The 15,315-nt window shown below is 46.9% G+C and overlaps 1 protein-coding gene across 2 annotated transcripts in view; it reads right to left on the minus strand.

Moving 5' to 3' along the window:
- Window positions 1-3,472: 3,472 nt before the first annotated feature.
- LOC144130379 (troponin C-akin-1 protein-like) overlaps window positions 3,473-15,315 on the minus strand; it is a 17,811-nt gene continuing 5,968 nt past the window's right edge. Inside the window, exons 1-3 of one of the 2 annotated variants that reach the window (XM_077664303.1) lie at window positions 11,147-11,225; window positions 8,976-9,222; window positions 3,473-4,008 (exon numbers count right to left, since the gene is read on the minus strand). In XM_077664303.1, the coding sequence (XP_077520429.1) occupies window positions 3,610-4,008; window positions 8,976-9,185 (609 nt within the window). In that variant the 5' untranslated portion in view covers window positions 9,186-9,222; window positions 11,147-11,225 and the 3' untranslated portion in view covers window positions 3,473-3,609. Of the gene's footprint in view, window positions 4,009-8,975; window positions 9,223-11,146; window positions 11,226-15,315 lie in introns of those variants that run through there. The other variant, XM_077664302.1, reaches the window with a different exon arrangement.

The following is a 15,315-nucleotide window of genomic DNA, read 5'->3' on the forward strand; positions in this document are numbered from 1 at the left end:
ATCTCTGCCCGACGCAGTACAGATTAGATCCGTTGACGCCTTGCTAATAAATGCGCCTCTTGCAGTTGCATTGAGCGCAGGAAAATGCACATCATGAGTGCCTAGCTGGCATTTTCAGTAACAGAAAACACCTACACATATAAAAAAAGCTGTTTCACCGTAGAGAGCAATTTTTAGAATGTAGGTTTTGTTTTCCATTAAAAATACGTTTTCTCCAGCGCAGGATTGTCAGCGGAGGAAGACATGAGAAAATAGCTAAAACTTGTATAACTGAAATCTATTAGCGCACCTAATACAGTTAGACGCCTCATTATAAATCAGTACTTGTATTTAACCTTCAGTAGTAGCCATACCAGTTTTTAGATTTTTTAACATGCGATGTTAGTGGGCACTGCAGGGCCAGGAATCATGGCAGCTCGGGCGCGCAAAACAGACACCACTTTCCGAAGACCGCTCGCAATCACACACAGCGTATGTCACACGCTGACGTAGGCGTCACGTGTTCTTTTCCCGCTCGCCGCTCTCGCACCGGCATGCCCCGAAAAAGAGCACGTATAACACGCATGCCTCTCTGGCGCGCGCCAAATGTCCACTTGCTGCATGACTGCATGACTTGTATGACTTGCATGACTGTCCACTGGTAGCATGAAAGAGACACGGGACGTCGCACATCTTCAGCGTATGTCGCTTGTCATAGTCTCTGAGCATGCTCTCAGCAAAGGACTGTTTCTTGTGTTCCTTGGTGTTCCTTGGTTGGTGTTCGCTTGGTGACGGAAGTTGCGTAAGTCTGAGCACTTGCTGTGCCCATCTAGCAGATAACGCTTGAGATGGAGCTGACTGCCGACTGCGCTGGCCGTATAATGGCTGGAGATTGTCGAGCACTATAGAACGAATTATGTTATTTAGTGCGACTGCGTTGTTCTCAAATATTTCCAGGTGGCAATCCACTATATTTGTCATGGTGTTGGTGGCAAGAAATAGGCTGCTCTCTAAAAGAACACCGGGCACAGCTTGGCGGCACATCTTTCGTTGGTTGGTTGGTTGGCCTCAAATAAAGCTGGCACACACCCACTACGGGGGAATGGCCAAAATACAGGTGGTTAATTGCTGGAAACAGGAACGTTTTGACGGGAAAAGGAGTAGTAATAATATATAGTCTTACAGATTGGGCTATGTAAAGAGAGGGGTTCTTTTAACTTGGAGATCGAATACGGGACAATGGCTTAATGTGCATAATCGTATACAACGTTTGTAATGTTTCAATTTCGTACTGACTGAGAGAGGGATGGGGAAAAAAAAACTAAGAATGGGAGTCGCTGAGTTTCTTGAAGGAAATTTTTCACCGCAGAGCGCACGTCCTTCGGTAAGTGATGATGATGTCCTCAAGGTGAATAGCGGAGTGCACGAACTTCAACGTCTTTCAGTCCTAGCGCCACCTGGCATTATGCAAACATACCAGAGATTGCAGCGAAATACTCTTGCCCCTTCGTGCGTACCAGGCCTACACTGCTGGACTGTTTTCTTCATAGATGCCGCTTGTACGACGAAGCCGGGATGGATTTTGGCTGAATTATCAGTTTACTAAAATAAGCTTTAGATGTCTAGACTGGTGTAAAAGCTCGGCTAAGCAAAGAACAGTGATCTAACTGTCCATAGAAAGCAGCCCATTAGATTGATTCGTTCATTCATAGATGGCGCTAGTCGTTGGCTCTCCGCGCTGATTCCGCAGTACCACTCACTTTTCCCATCAGAGGCGCTGAACACTCGGCCAGGCCTATGCCATTGCTCGCAGGTTTCACCGTGGTACCAGGCACCTAGCTGAGGACCAGCCAGCTATCGGCCGTAAAACACGCATGTGGCGTCAGCTTACAGCCCTTGCGCGCTTGGCGTATGGGGCACTTCGAACTACATCCAATCATCGGTGTTAGTAAAATTCACTGGTTTGGGCGTTTTGTGGGTTCAGTGACGTTCGTTCGGCAGCGGAAGACCAGCTTATTGCTGAGAAGTTTGAAGCTGAAAATGAAGCGTTTTTTTTCTCTTTCCCGCCACTAGATTCGAATTCATGACGCTCATGGTGGCGTAAAAACTATTAACGACCACGTGAACGGTGTATAGAAGGGAATGGTACTGTTGTTTAGCCTCACATTGCCCAGTTGACTCAGGCCAATCTCAGGTTTTCGTCAGTGCCCCTTCGCGCAAATAACGTACACTCGAAGATGTTCGCAAAATAACTAAATAATTTAACCCGACAGAAAAGATCCGACAGGGCCCGCACAAGTCCAGCAGAATGCTGAATGAATGAATGAATGAATGAATGAATGAATGAATGAATGAATGAATGAATGAATGAAAGAATGAACGAACGAACGAACTCTTATTGAGGCATAGGAAGGCCTGTGATCATGTTTGGGGGTGGTAAAGGTAATGAACGATTCGATCAAGTAACAGTTCAGTTTCAGGTCATAGGAGTACAAGCCGCAAATAGGGTATAAAATGTTCTGCCTTCATCATCATTCGCGCCACGCTGCTGGGTGTGGTGTTATTTCTTCGTCAGACACAGCGGTACCTACACGTATGAAAAGGGCGTCAAGCACTCCACGTACACAGACACGCGTTCAGCGCGTCCTTCAGCGGTGTAAGGTTCGAGAAGGCGTATTCGCGCCGTCTGAACTGAAGCAAACATTGCAGAACTTAGTGTCATTGTTGCGACGGTTAAAGCTCTGTCTCAATGCAGCGACGTCTCAAACGATGCCCCCGTGTAGGATATTTGAGACCCGGTGATTCTACGTCTACTTAGGACAGGTAGCGATCGCTGATCCGGATCGAGAGAGGTAAGTAACTAGAAGAATAAGAATGGGGTGGAGCGCTTATGGCAGGTCCTCTAAGACCATGAAAAGAAGTTTACCAATTTCCCTCCAGAGAAAAGTATATAACAGCCGTATCTTACCGGTACTCACCTTTGGGGTAGAAACGTGGAGGCCAACGAAAGGGTTCAACTTAAGCTAAGGAGCACAATGACATCCTGGTCGAAATGAAGAGAAAGAAATGGGCTTGAGCAGGGCATGTAATGCGAAGGCAAGACAACCGATGGTCCTTAAGGGTAACGGAGTGGATTCCAAGAGAAGGCAAGCGCAGCAGGGGCGGCAGAAAGTTAGGTGGGTGGACGAGATCAAGAAGCCTGAGGGTATAGGGTGGCTACAGCTGGCGCACCACAGGGTTACTTTGAGAGATATGGAAGATGCCTTTGTCTTGCAGTGGGCGCAGCAAAGCTGATGATATATGATGATGATGATGATTCTACTGCGAAAATTAGGTGGACGTCACACCTACTATGTTGGTCAGCTAGCAGAGTGATTCACCCCGAATCATGGACAGAGTAGCGGTGTTCCTTCTAACGATATGGGTACGGAGCGTCATGCCACGCATCACACCGAATGATGTGATGTGCAGCCGCGCAGAGGCACAGCAACGCTTACAAAGGCGGGACATATTTATTGCCAGCAAAGTTGATTCAGCGTCTAACGCGATGGAGCTGCTGCCGCTAAACAGGAAGCAATAAACTATACGCCTGTGCACTCCCAACCAGCGATGTTTCTCTCCACGCTGCGCTCAGCCGCTGCCACAGCTGTCATTCATAGGGATCTTCCGAAACTCGGAGATCAAGAAGCGCAACGACTCCTCCTTGTCCGCGCTTAGTGCGGGCCACACGATGTTGGGCCTACGCGTGTAACTGGCCACATACGGCAGTGACAGCAGCTGCTTCTCCATTTTGGGCACGAAGTAGATCCAGGCCTTTCGTCGAGATTGGGAGCTCGAAAGGTCACTGGACGAATGCGAAGCCGAGTCAGGAGGATCCGGCGTTGATTCCGTTTCCGGGTCCGCTGGCTGCGGCTGGGATAGCAACTCGACGTCTTCCAGCGATCTCACGTAAAAGTCTGGATGTGACTCGAGGCGGTCGAGCAGCTCCAACATACGGTCGTCCACTTCATATACTTCGCCAGACACCTCCTGCGCAGCAGGCAATCAGGTGTTTACGAACGCTGAAAACCGGGAGTAAAGAAATTTCCAACGAAAAGCACGACACTGGCAAAGGAGCGTTCTGTATATCTGGTCGGTAGACAAACCAGCGTCTACTGCTCTGTTCACGTCTGTGCGTTCAAGTGGTGTCAAATGACAACAGAATGCGGCTGTTCAAATTTGGCTAAGATGAAAGAAGGGAAGTTCACACTCATGTTCATATTTTATGTCACCCTCATAAGTCTGCTTTTGGTGGCAATCAACCTTCAAGTTCCTTCCACACTGGCCGCAGAAGGACCAGAGTCTCATTTGTGTACCGCCACAGTACATGAACAGATCCGTTCCGGTGCTGCGCATTCCAGGACATGGCGGAAGTATTTGAACGGTAACCATATGTAACCATATAGCCTGTGTCAGGGTTTCGGTCACGTTGAGGGGTCATCATGTTTTAAATTAACGTTAGTAATCTTAAATAAATAAACATGAGGCTAACTATGTCATTTTTACGCCCATCTATAAAAAATGTGCCTTACGCGATATCGATAGGAGATAATGGCATGTAGTTCAGCACAGTTCAATACCTGGGTGTAACATTGGTCGCTGCATTGAACTGGAAACCCTACGTTGAGAAATTGTGCAACAAGTTTCCTTATGCATGTTTTAGTCTGGTTAAATCTCAGCGGTACTTCAAAATACTCCAAAAACGTTGCACTGCAGCTTTTTCTAGGCACAATGAACTTCTCATATAGCGTCGTGGGTGTTCGCTTTCAAAAATTACATTCCACCCGTTTTACGCCTGCATAAGCGGGCATTTAGAGTAATGAATTGCACAGCCCCAAATACGCCCTCTCTCCTGCTGCATCTGAGTAAACAAATGATCCCGATATTCCAGCTTCGACATTTCCTCGTTACGCTACTCGTGCCAAGAGCTCTTTCTGACGTCTCTCCTTTTCCTTCGGGCTCATTTCGCACAGCAACAGCAGTCGCTCAGCAGCCAAAGGATAATTCCTTGATCCCATATCTCGTACTTACCATGGGCGTCGTCGCCTTCATTCCGTAGTGGCGAAGATTTCGAACAAGGTCTCTTGTGCTGTCTTAATATCGGTTAATTTCTGAATTTCATTAAATATTTTTTCCTGACGGAAATAATGAGCTTAAGTACAATGCCTGTTGCTTGGAGCCTTTGTCTGGTTGGCATGGGAACCCAGAGATCAGCTTTCACTGGTCGAACGGGACCGAGCTGTCGCAGCCACTGCAGGAATCCTGGTCTAGAGACTTCACCTATGAAGACTCCCAACACGCTATGAATAGTGTATAAACGTTTGGTCTCTCCCCCCCCCCCTCTCTCTCTCTCTCTCTCTCTCTCTCTCTATATATATATATATATATATATATATATATATATATATATATATATATATATATATATATATATATATATATATATATATATATATATATATATATATATATATATATATATATATATATATTTATATTTATATATATATACACACACACATGGAAGTATATGCTTCGTTTAAGGCAACATTTTTATTTTACTCGACGTTTCGATCGGTGGACCGATCTTTGTCAAGAATATATATATATATATATATACATATCTTATGGCCGTCGTGTACATTATTGATGCCGGGTTATGAAAACTCAGGAATAGCCGCTTCAGGGACACGTGCTTTTCTTCTCCAACTAGCGCTCCTCTTGCAAGGATTTTTGTTTTCATTTTGCGTCATACTTGGACAATTTATGTTAATTAGCTATTGTTTGCACCTCGCAAATATTGTTTTTTTGTATATATTTATCAGATTTCGATAGAGTTCATAAGAAAACCCCCTGCCCTCAAAGATTTATTGGCTCTTACTGCATGAATCCATGACAAGACTTTGTCTAAGGATCCCGAAAGCAGTGCCTATGTATTGTAACGAAGAAATGATTATAATAATAATAATAATAATAATAATAATAATAATAATAATAATAATAATAATAATAATAATAATAATAATAATAATAATAATAATAATGCACTTGAATTGAACCTTTAACCAGGAAACGCCTCCTGAACCAAGCTTAATTTCGACAGGCATAGCCGGATATTATATCCTTGGTTGTCCAGGCGCAATTGCGCCCTCACACATGCCTCGTTTTGGCCTGCCCTTTGTTCCAGATTAGCTTAAAATCTGCACTGTCGCGTGTTGACAGTTGCTGCTACGCTATACGGATACATTATTACTTCGAATATTTTGTTCTGCGTGAAACGCAGCAGCGCTGCTGGAAAATCTCAAAATCAGGATCCCAATTTTTCTTACCCAAATACCGTCGCTGGAAACGCTGGGGTGTTACGTCATACAACTGACGCATACCTACGGCTGCCCATACAAAAACGTCCTATGGGCGTCTGTGGAAAAAGCTATGTCCGTCTATGGCCTTTTATGAACGTCTATAAGCACCCGGAGAGGTGCTTATTGCCAGCTATTGAAAAATCTATGCCACTAAAGCTATAGCTTTGGAACCATACAACTGTCTTAAGCTCTCTATAGAAAAATGTATCAGCCTTTATCTACAGCTATAGATAGAAATAGAAAAGGTCTATAGCTATTTGGGCCAAAATTTTATAGCCGGCCATAGGACATTTTTGTATCGGTGATTACGTCAATTTCATGATGTGGGTTCACCGAAGCTCACGAGCGAATCGGCGCGACACCTGGTGACGTCACGGAAATCAGTCCGCCGATTACGAGCCGTGCCGAAGAAACCAGGAGTTAACAGTGAAGATGACTGACTCGGGGCTGTATTGTTGATGTTGTCGCTGCCCAAGCAGAAAATGGGGTACATCCACATTGGGAGATCAGACATAATAGGAAGGCGTAGAGGTGCGAATGAGTCGGTCTTTGAAAAGCTTGTGCCGTAGTGGAAAGTTTATGAAATGGGATATTAGCGAAAGAGTATATTTTCATCACCGACTTTATGTGAATCCTGGAAAAGATTAATGTAGCCTAAATATAAGCGTGCGATTTAGGCAGTGCGCCATTAAAACTCGAACAATATGCCTTGGACGCTAAAAAAAATTAATTTCATCGAGAGAGTCGCCGTTCATTGACCTTTGACAGCGCGTGTACTTTCGAAGTGATTGTCGCTTCTTTTTTCAACCTCACAACAAGCTTCGACGGTGTGTGCTATGTTCATTCGTTTGTCCAGTGCTGGATATTCGTGCCATGTGTAGCAGTGTGGTTCGTGACCCGTGTGGATATGCGTCTCCCTCCTGTGTGCCAGGCCTGTATAAAGGTCGTCTGTTGTTTAATTAGGATCGACACCTGTCTGCCTGTTTTTATTCCTTCGTGTTTATATCTTAAACAAGCAGTGAACATAATCCAGTTTCTAATAGTCATGGCAAATCGTGCTCACGGATTTTGTATGCTTATGTTCTCCTCTAGTGCAATGGCGAGTGAAGAACGAAACTTTTACATGGTTTAATGTAGCTTACGATACAAACACTGTATCTGCATGCGCTTCACATCGCCGCTCATTTTGATCTTGCTTGAGGTCTGCTTCGGTGTGACTTTGAGCAAAAAACGTTCTGCTATGAAGCTGTGAAGGTCGAAGCAGTAATGGACGTTTCGGTCTAGTTCGCTGACAAAGGGAAACGTGTTTTCGACGAGCTACGTCAGTTTTATGCAACAGCACGTACATGTGTATCACAAATACTCCGCCTAGCAGTCTAGCATACATGATTGCTTGCACCGCCAGGACAACAGCGAACGTTATCGAAAACTCCAGCTATGAAAATTATATGCACATTGGGAGATACGTTTTGCAGTCCGAGATCACCCACAGCCTGCACCTGCAGAAAGCGGCCAATCTGACTGCTCGAGCGACAGCGAAACCACTTGACCGGCCGGACAAACAATTCCAATGCTGCGTGAATGCCCCTGAGAGCTTGTGGTTCTTAATTTTTAGGAGTAGAACGGCTTATGGCTGCAAAAAACTCTTCGCAGTCTCGGCAACACTTGGTGCGCTGCTTCCATGCTATTTCGACGGCATTTATGCGTTGACGTTGAAATAGCGTTGCACGAGGAAGTGCAGTTACCGGAATTCGAGGAAAGGGGGGGGGGGGGGGGGGGGGGGGCGCATGTAGAGCGCTTTTACGCAATTTTCTGGCTTATAAAAGTTCTGTTCACGATAAAAGTTACATATTTCCTTTTCCGGTACGTTAATCTATCAGACTCCCTGTAAATGTCCCCCCTGTAAAGCAATTGAGACCGAGCACGAATGCGATGCTGTCGCCGTTTGCGTGACCCACTGCCAGAATAATTCTCCTGGGACTGCGCTTGGGGTGTCGTGCGCAAAATTCAGCTCTCGTATGGCAGCAGCTCCATAGGCTAGATAGGCAGATGCCCGAATAAAATGGGGAACATCACAGGCTGTTCAACAACGAAGGAACTAGCAGTATTTGCCTGCACTGTAAGAGCTATAAATGCGTGGCCTTTTTCAACATTTCCAGCATAACTGACCCTGATAGTAACCAATGCACGTGAGATATACTAGAGTCGGTAGCGCTCCAGTCGCAAAACGAGCAATACGCAGGGAAGACGCTCGTAGTTATATCGCAAGAATTACTTTTTGGCGTAATAGGTAGATGCACTAAACCCTTACTTCCTTTTTGTGGCTCTGGTTTGGCGTTTTCTTGCATTGTTTTATATTTGTTCTCTACGCTGTTCATCCCATTTAGCTATACGTTTCAATAAATCAGTTAGTTATAGCGTTGCGTCTGCACTAAATACTACTCTTCCAAGAAGAAGTACTCTTGGAACTCGTACTGTTCGCGCTTTCCACTTTACGAAATATGCCCCAACTTGCCTATAGTCTTCAGCACTAAAACCACGCATGTGACCAAACCGTTGAGGCTTACAAGTACAGTGTATGCTCTCGCAACTTACGTAACCCACGCCTTCGTAGGGAAGCAGGCAGGGAATCTCGTACGATGACACGAGAACCAGAGGCCATTTCTTGACCGTCCTTGCCGCACCAATCAGCGTCGCCCGTCCGTCGGCTGCGCTCTTCAGGAAGTGGTTGTTGCTTTCGCCGCTCTTGAGAGTCCCGTAGACGAACACGGAGTGCCACGCCTCTTTCGCCCCCTCTCCTGGCATAGTAGTAGATGAGCTCTGACGGGTCTTCCGAGCGAATCTGCACGTAACAAGTAGCACAAGGTGCCATTGAAAATATCTGCAGCGGAAAACTGACATGTCTCCACCAATCGCTTCAAGATGGTCTATGAAAGAGTGCTCAGGTTGTTATAGTGCACTGCCACGTGTTTTAGGAGAAAGGGAGAAACACCTCGCTCTCTCCTCTTTTCCTAATTCGAGGCCGGTAAACAGGTCTCCAGAAACGTTGCGGACAGGTGTCAGGAAAATGGTGAACGAAAGGTGGAGAGCAGAAATATCAAGCATGAACGGGAAGTTTTGTCGGCCAAGTCATTCGACCGACAGATCTGAATGCCGCCAGTTCGAGACCGGACAGTGTGTAACTCAATGATGCAAGCATTCCCTCCTACCAGCCGTTCTATTTTACTGCTGCGAAACAGCGAAACACCCAAACGTTAAGCGTTCCGGCTGCGACAGAATATGCGCTGAAACTAATGCTGATACGGGTTGTTTTTCCTATTTTGTTATTGTCCCGACTTCTTACGTATGCACAGTCGGGACAGGTCAACGCGCGAGGGCATTACAGGAAAACGGCGACTGACATTCAAACTGCTCACTCTAAATTCCATTCTGAACGAGTCACACATGTTTGTGCGTCGAACGAAGTTGATGTGTCATAGCTCACAAAATCGAGACCACTCAGTTTTCTGTTCGTTGTAGCGGTAATTATGGAATATGAGGCCGACCATATGGATCAAACATTGTTCGCCGCTTCGCAAGAGAACAATAGTAATTCGAGAAAAAGCCGATTTTTTATTCCTTCATGGTGTCCATGCTTTATTCGTATTTTGTTGGCATAGTCCGAAAAAGCTAAGCTTTCAAGATGTCCAGCAACTAGCAAGCCTGCTCGGAAAACAGTACGGTGCCAGCTTATGGATTTTAGTGGGCTTTCAAAAGCCCACTAAGAACTGAATGATTCGGCGGCGGCAATAGTCACAAGCACGCTGGGAGGTCATCGAACTGAATGCCCGCAGTTCTTAGCCACGCTCAATTTAAAGCTGGCAACCTTCGAGATATAGAGCTAACAGCAACTACAACAATCTGAAAAAAATGTGGAAACATTTGCACGTGGCCACGATCAATGGAGATAAATCTGGTTGCATCTAGCATTACAAAACAAAATGATAAAACCATGTGCCGGCGGTTTATGAATGCGAACGATCAAACGGTGCAAAGATTCACGGCAATATAAAACGAGCTGAAATGGGCAGCTTTATGAATGTGTGCACGAGGAGTGATCAAATGATTAAAAAAAAGTTTATGCATAGTTTGTTTAAATTCTGGTAATCATGACCATGCACACGGGTCAGACAGTCTGTTGGGAGTATGACTGGTTTATGTTACTCATTTACGAAATGCTTTACAACCGGCTACGAATTAAGCCAAGTAGCTCAGCCCCACTGTGCTTTGCATTAAAGGAGCCCTAGAACTGAAGTGTTTCAATTGTCGGAATTCTGATCCAAGTGCAAGCTATTGGAGACTGGGTGAAGGGGGGGGGGGGGGGGGCGCTGCCCTCTCTGGAAAAATGTGGGAGAAGGGCGTCCGCTCCCCTTGCCCCCGTGTTCCGGGCTCCCTGTCTGCAAATCATTCACACTTCACTAACGGCCACTCCTCGTCTCCGTGGAGGTGTTCTCCCTTCGGGACTGATTTAGACCTGGCAGTGGGTGGGATAGATGTCGTGTCAAGGTCGGCAGCTGACTGAGGCACGTGCAGCGTAAATTACTCCGCCGCTATCAATGTCGTGTCTTTTACAGGTAGAGCTAGTAGGAGGTAAGAAAATTTTAACCGTGTCACAATAATGATATTAGTCGAACCCCTACTTCCTACATCACCGGCACAGGTGTAGCTGCGCTGTTGGTCAAAACATTCAGCTGCTGAAAGCGCGGAGCAACAGCTGAGACGCGTACCTAGTCGGTGGTGGCAGGGAAACGCGTGGCACGTGCGAGATAGGTGAAAGGCCCAAATGGACGTTTTCGCCCAGCAGGCCGCGCCGGTGGAAACCGGTGAAGACCATAAATCAGAGCAGCCGGAATGGCTTTCTTCCTCTCTGTTGGATGTCGCTCAGAGGTCAGCGTCTATGGTACATGCGTTACTAGGTGCCAATGATCTCACCCACGGAGATGTCCATGGCGGAGAGTGCGATCAACTAGCGATCAAAAGTGCGATCAACTAGTGACGCTGGTCACGCGTCATCTATAGAAGAGATGCGACGCTGACAGAGTAATTTATAATTTTGTTGACGTTTTTGGTTAAACTATATATTTACCGCTACAAGTTCCCTCACGCAGCGAAGGAGATTAATAACTTTATTCTGTTATTTTTTTCTCTAAAACTTCATGGACCATTCTAGACAACATCACCCAGTGCTTGTCCATAATACGGGCCGGCCAGTTTACTTCGTCGCTTAAGACTTCCTCTTTGCTGTTGGCGGACAAAGAATCGGGCAAATTGATTTTGATTCTATAAATTAATTGCAACCGGATTAAGAGCAGCGTACTTTCTTGTACTATGTGTTCCTTTTAGCGAACTTTTCTTTTAAGCTGCATTCATGCATGAACACAGTCCATGCTCAACACCACGGATCGTATAAAGAAGCTGCTCGCACAAAACGCATTTCCAGCATCCCGCTTTGGTCAACAAGTAAAAAGAAACGCCATATAGCTCTGACTAAAAGCACAGACCATGCTGTTTGAGCAAAAGCAGGCCAAAACAAGCAAGCCACTTGGTCTACCATTTGGAAAGTTGACTGTCGCGTCCCACGGCGGCAATAAAATTAACTGCCCGCTATTAATAAAAAAAAACTCACAGGACGGTTACCACGGTGTAACGAAAGACTGAGCGAGAGTTATTAAGGTACTTATATTTTACTGTCTATGGAGTGGATATGAGAGCGACTTCATATCTGTGTCGTAATAAAGCGTTCTTTTAGGTTTTCCACACGTACTCCTTCGGATTGCGCTCCTCTCCAGTCCGCCGCTCGAGACGATCGGCGCCACCGCCGCTGAGCCTCTCCCCGAGCGGCAAGTTTCGCTCCAGCCACCGCAGATGGACCGTGCTACATTGCTCGGCTGTCGCCATACTCTATCCCAGTGTTGTAGGCGTTACAGAAAAAAAGTAACTAAATACGTTACTCGTTACGCTAAGAAAAAAGGAACGCGCTACCACCCTACGTTACCTATAAAAAGTAACGCGTTACCGTTACCGAAAAAAACGTACTGAACGTTACTTTGCCGTTACTTCATAGCCATAAATTCTAATTAGTGCGTCATTGCTTTAAGAACTCACGATAACAACTTTATAAAGCTCACATTTCACATAAAACTTCTAGCCCAAACAACCATTTTACGCGATATCATGATTTAACGAGAATACTTTGCACAAATGTGCAGGAGCTTAGCAATGTTATAGTGGCCTCAAGTTGCCAGTTACATGTGTTGGATTCTAACTCTGTGGCACACGGTGAAGCCATCTTCTGAATGTGGCATTAAACACAAAATGGCACTTCATCATCAATTATAACCTCACAAAGCAAACATCGCTGAACTCTGAACAAATTTACAGTACTTCTGAAAAATGTGATGTTCCAAAATGCTCGGCATGCTTTCACTCTGTAGAGCGTTGTGTGTGTGGGTGGTTCGGGAAGGGCCGCTAGGAGAAGGCGAGTGAGGGAATGGGTGTTCGTGCACGTGTTTCGTGATTTATGGCTATTGTGTCTTTTTTCTGTAGAGAGTTGTGTGTGTGGGTGGTTCGGGAAGGGCCGCTAGGAGAAGGCGAGGGTGGGAATGGGTGTTCGTGCACGTGTTTCGTGATTTATGGCTATTGTGTCTTTTTTCTGTAGAGAGTTGTGTGTGTGGGTGGTTCGGGAAGGGCCGCCAGGAGAAGGCGAGTGTGGGAATGGGTGTTCGTGCACGTGTTTTGTGATTTATGGCTATTGTGTCTTTTTTCTGTAGAGAGTTGTGTGTGTGGGTGGTTCGGGAAGGGCCGCTAGGAGAAGGCGAGGGTGGGAATGGGTGTTCGTGCACGTGTTTCGTGATTTATGGCTATTGTGTCTTTTTTCTGTAGAGAGTTGTGTGTGTGGGTGGTTCGGGAAGGGCCGCTAGGAGAAGGCGAGTGTGGGAATGGGTGTTCGTGCACGTGTTTCGTGATTTATGGCTATTGTGTCTTTTTTCTGTAGAGAGTTGTGTGTGTGGGTGGTTCGGGAAGGGCCGCTAGGAGAAGGCGAGTGTGGGAATGGGTGTTCGTGCACATGTTTCGTGATTTATGGCTATTGTGTCTTTTTTCTGTAGAGAGTTGTGTGTGTGGGTGGTTCGGGAAGGGCCGCTAGGAGAAGGCGAGGGTGGGAATGGGTGTTCGTGCACGTGTTTCGTGCTTTATGGCTACTGTGTCTTTTTTTTAGTTGGGTGCGTCGTCAAGGGCAGGTGTTTTCTGGCATGCATGCGAGCCGCAACAAAGGTTGTCGGCAGCACCTGTTTGTTTATTTGCAACATCACATTAGGTGCTCTGCGCTTTTTTTTCTAGAAAAAGGGAACGGAGTGGGCGACAACTGGAACAAAAAGTAACTAGTAACGTGACACCTCACGTTGCCGAAAACTGTTAACCTAAGTACGTTACCCGTTACAGGTCCCAAATGGTAACGAGTACGGTACTAAGTTACCGAAAAAAGTAACGCGTTACCGGTAACGCCGTAACTTGTAACGCGTTACCAACAACACTGCTCTATACCTCTTTACACGGTGACCACTCTTCGGATGGTTCCAGTGGTAGACCCCCTCCGGTTGCTCACTCCTATCTCTCTTAATACCTTCTTGTTTCCACAGCGACCCTCCTCCTCGACCTTCCAGCCCACGGGTGCCTCCCGTGGTAACCGTCCTCCTTTCGCGCCTTTGGCTCTCGACATACCCTCCTCCTTCCACGGTAAGCACGCTCCTGGCGATTCCCATGGAAACCCATTCTCCGGTTACGCTATACCACGCTCTCGCCATACCCTCCTCCTACTATATGGTATACGGTTCCCGTGGCAACCATCCTCCTTTCGCGCCTTTGGCTCTCGACATACCCTCCTCCTTCCACGGTAAGCACGCTCCTGGCGATTCCCATGGAAACCCATTCTCCGGTTACGCTATACCACGCTCTCGCCATACCCTCCTCCTACTATATGGTATACGGTTCCCGTGGCAACCATCCTCCTTTCGCGCCTTTGGCTCTCGACATACCCTCCTCCTTCCACGGTAAGCACGCTCCTGGCGATTCCTATGGAAACCCATTCTCCGGTTACGCTATACCACGCTCTCGCCATACCCTCCTCCTACTATATGGTATACGGTTCCCGTGGCAACCATCCTCCTTTCGCGCCTTTGGCTCTCGACATACCCTCCTCCTTCCACGGTAAGCACGCTCCTGGCGATTCCCATGGAAACCCATTCTCCGGTTACGCTATACGACGCTCTCGCCATACCCTCCTCCTACTATATGGTATACGGTTCCCGTGGCAACCATCCTCCTTTCGCGCCTTTGGCTCTCGACATACCCTCCTCCTTCCACGGTAAGCACGCTCCTGGCGATTCCTATGGAAACCCATTCTCCGGTTACGCTATACCACGCTCTCGCCATACCCTCCTCCTACTATATGGTATACGGTTCCCGTGGCAACCATCCTCCTTTCGCGCCTTTGGCTCTCGACATACCCTCCTCCTTCCACGGTAAGCACGCTCCTGGCGATTCCTATGGAAACCCATTCTCCGGTTACGCTATACCACGCTCTCGCCATACCCTCCTCCTACTATATGGTATACGGTTCCCGTGGCAACCATCCTCCTTTCGCGCCTTTGGCTCTCGACATACCCTCCTCCTTCCACGGTAAGCACGCTCCTGGCGATTCCCATGGAAACCCATTCTCCGGTTACGCTATACCACGCTCTCGCCATACCCTCCTCCTACTATATGGTATACGGTTCCCGTGGCAACCATCCTCCTTTCGCGCCTTTGGCTCTCGACATACCCTCCTCCTTCCACGGTAAGCACGCTCCTGGCGATTCCCATGGAAACCCATTCTCCGGTTACGCTATACCACGCTCTC

This window comes from Amblyomma americanum, chromosome 4 (genome assembly GCF_052857255.1).
Source record: "Amblyomma americanum isolate KBUSLIRL-KWMA chromosome 4, ASM5285725v1, whole genome shotgun sequence".
NCBI classification, from domain to species: domain Eukaryota; kingdom Metazoa; phylum Arthropoda; class Arachnida; order Ixodida; family Ixodidae; genus Amblyomma; species Amblyomma americanum.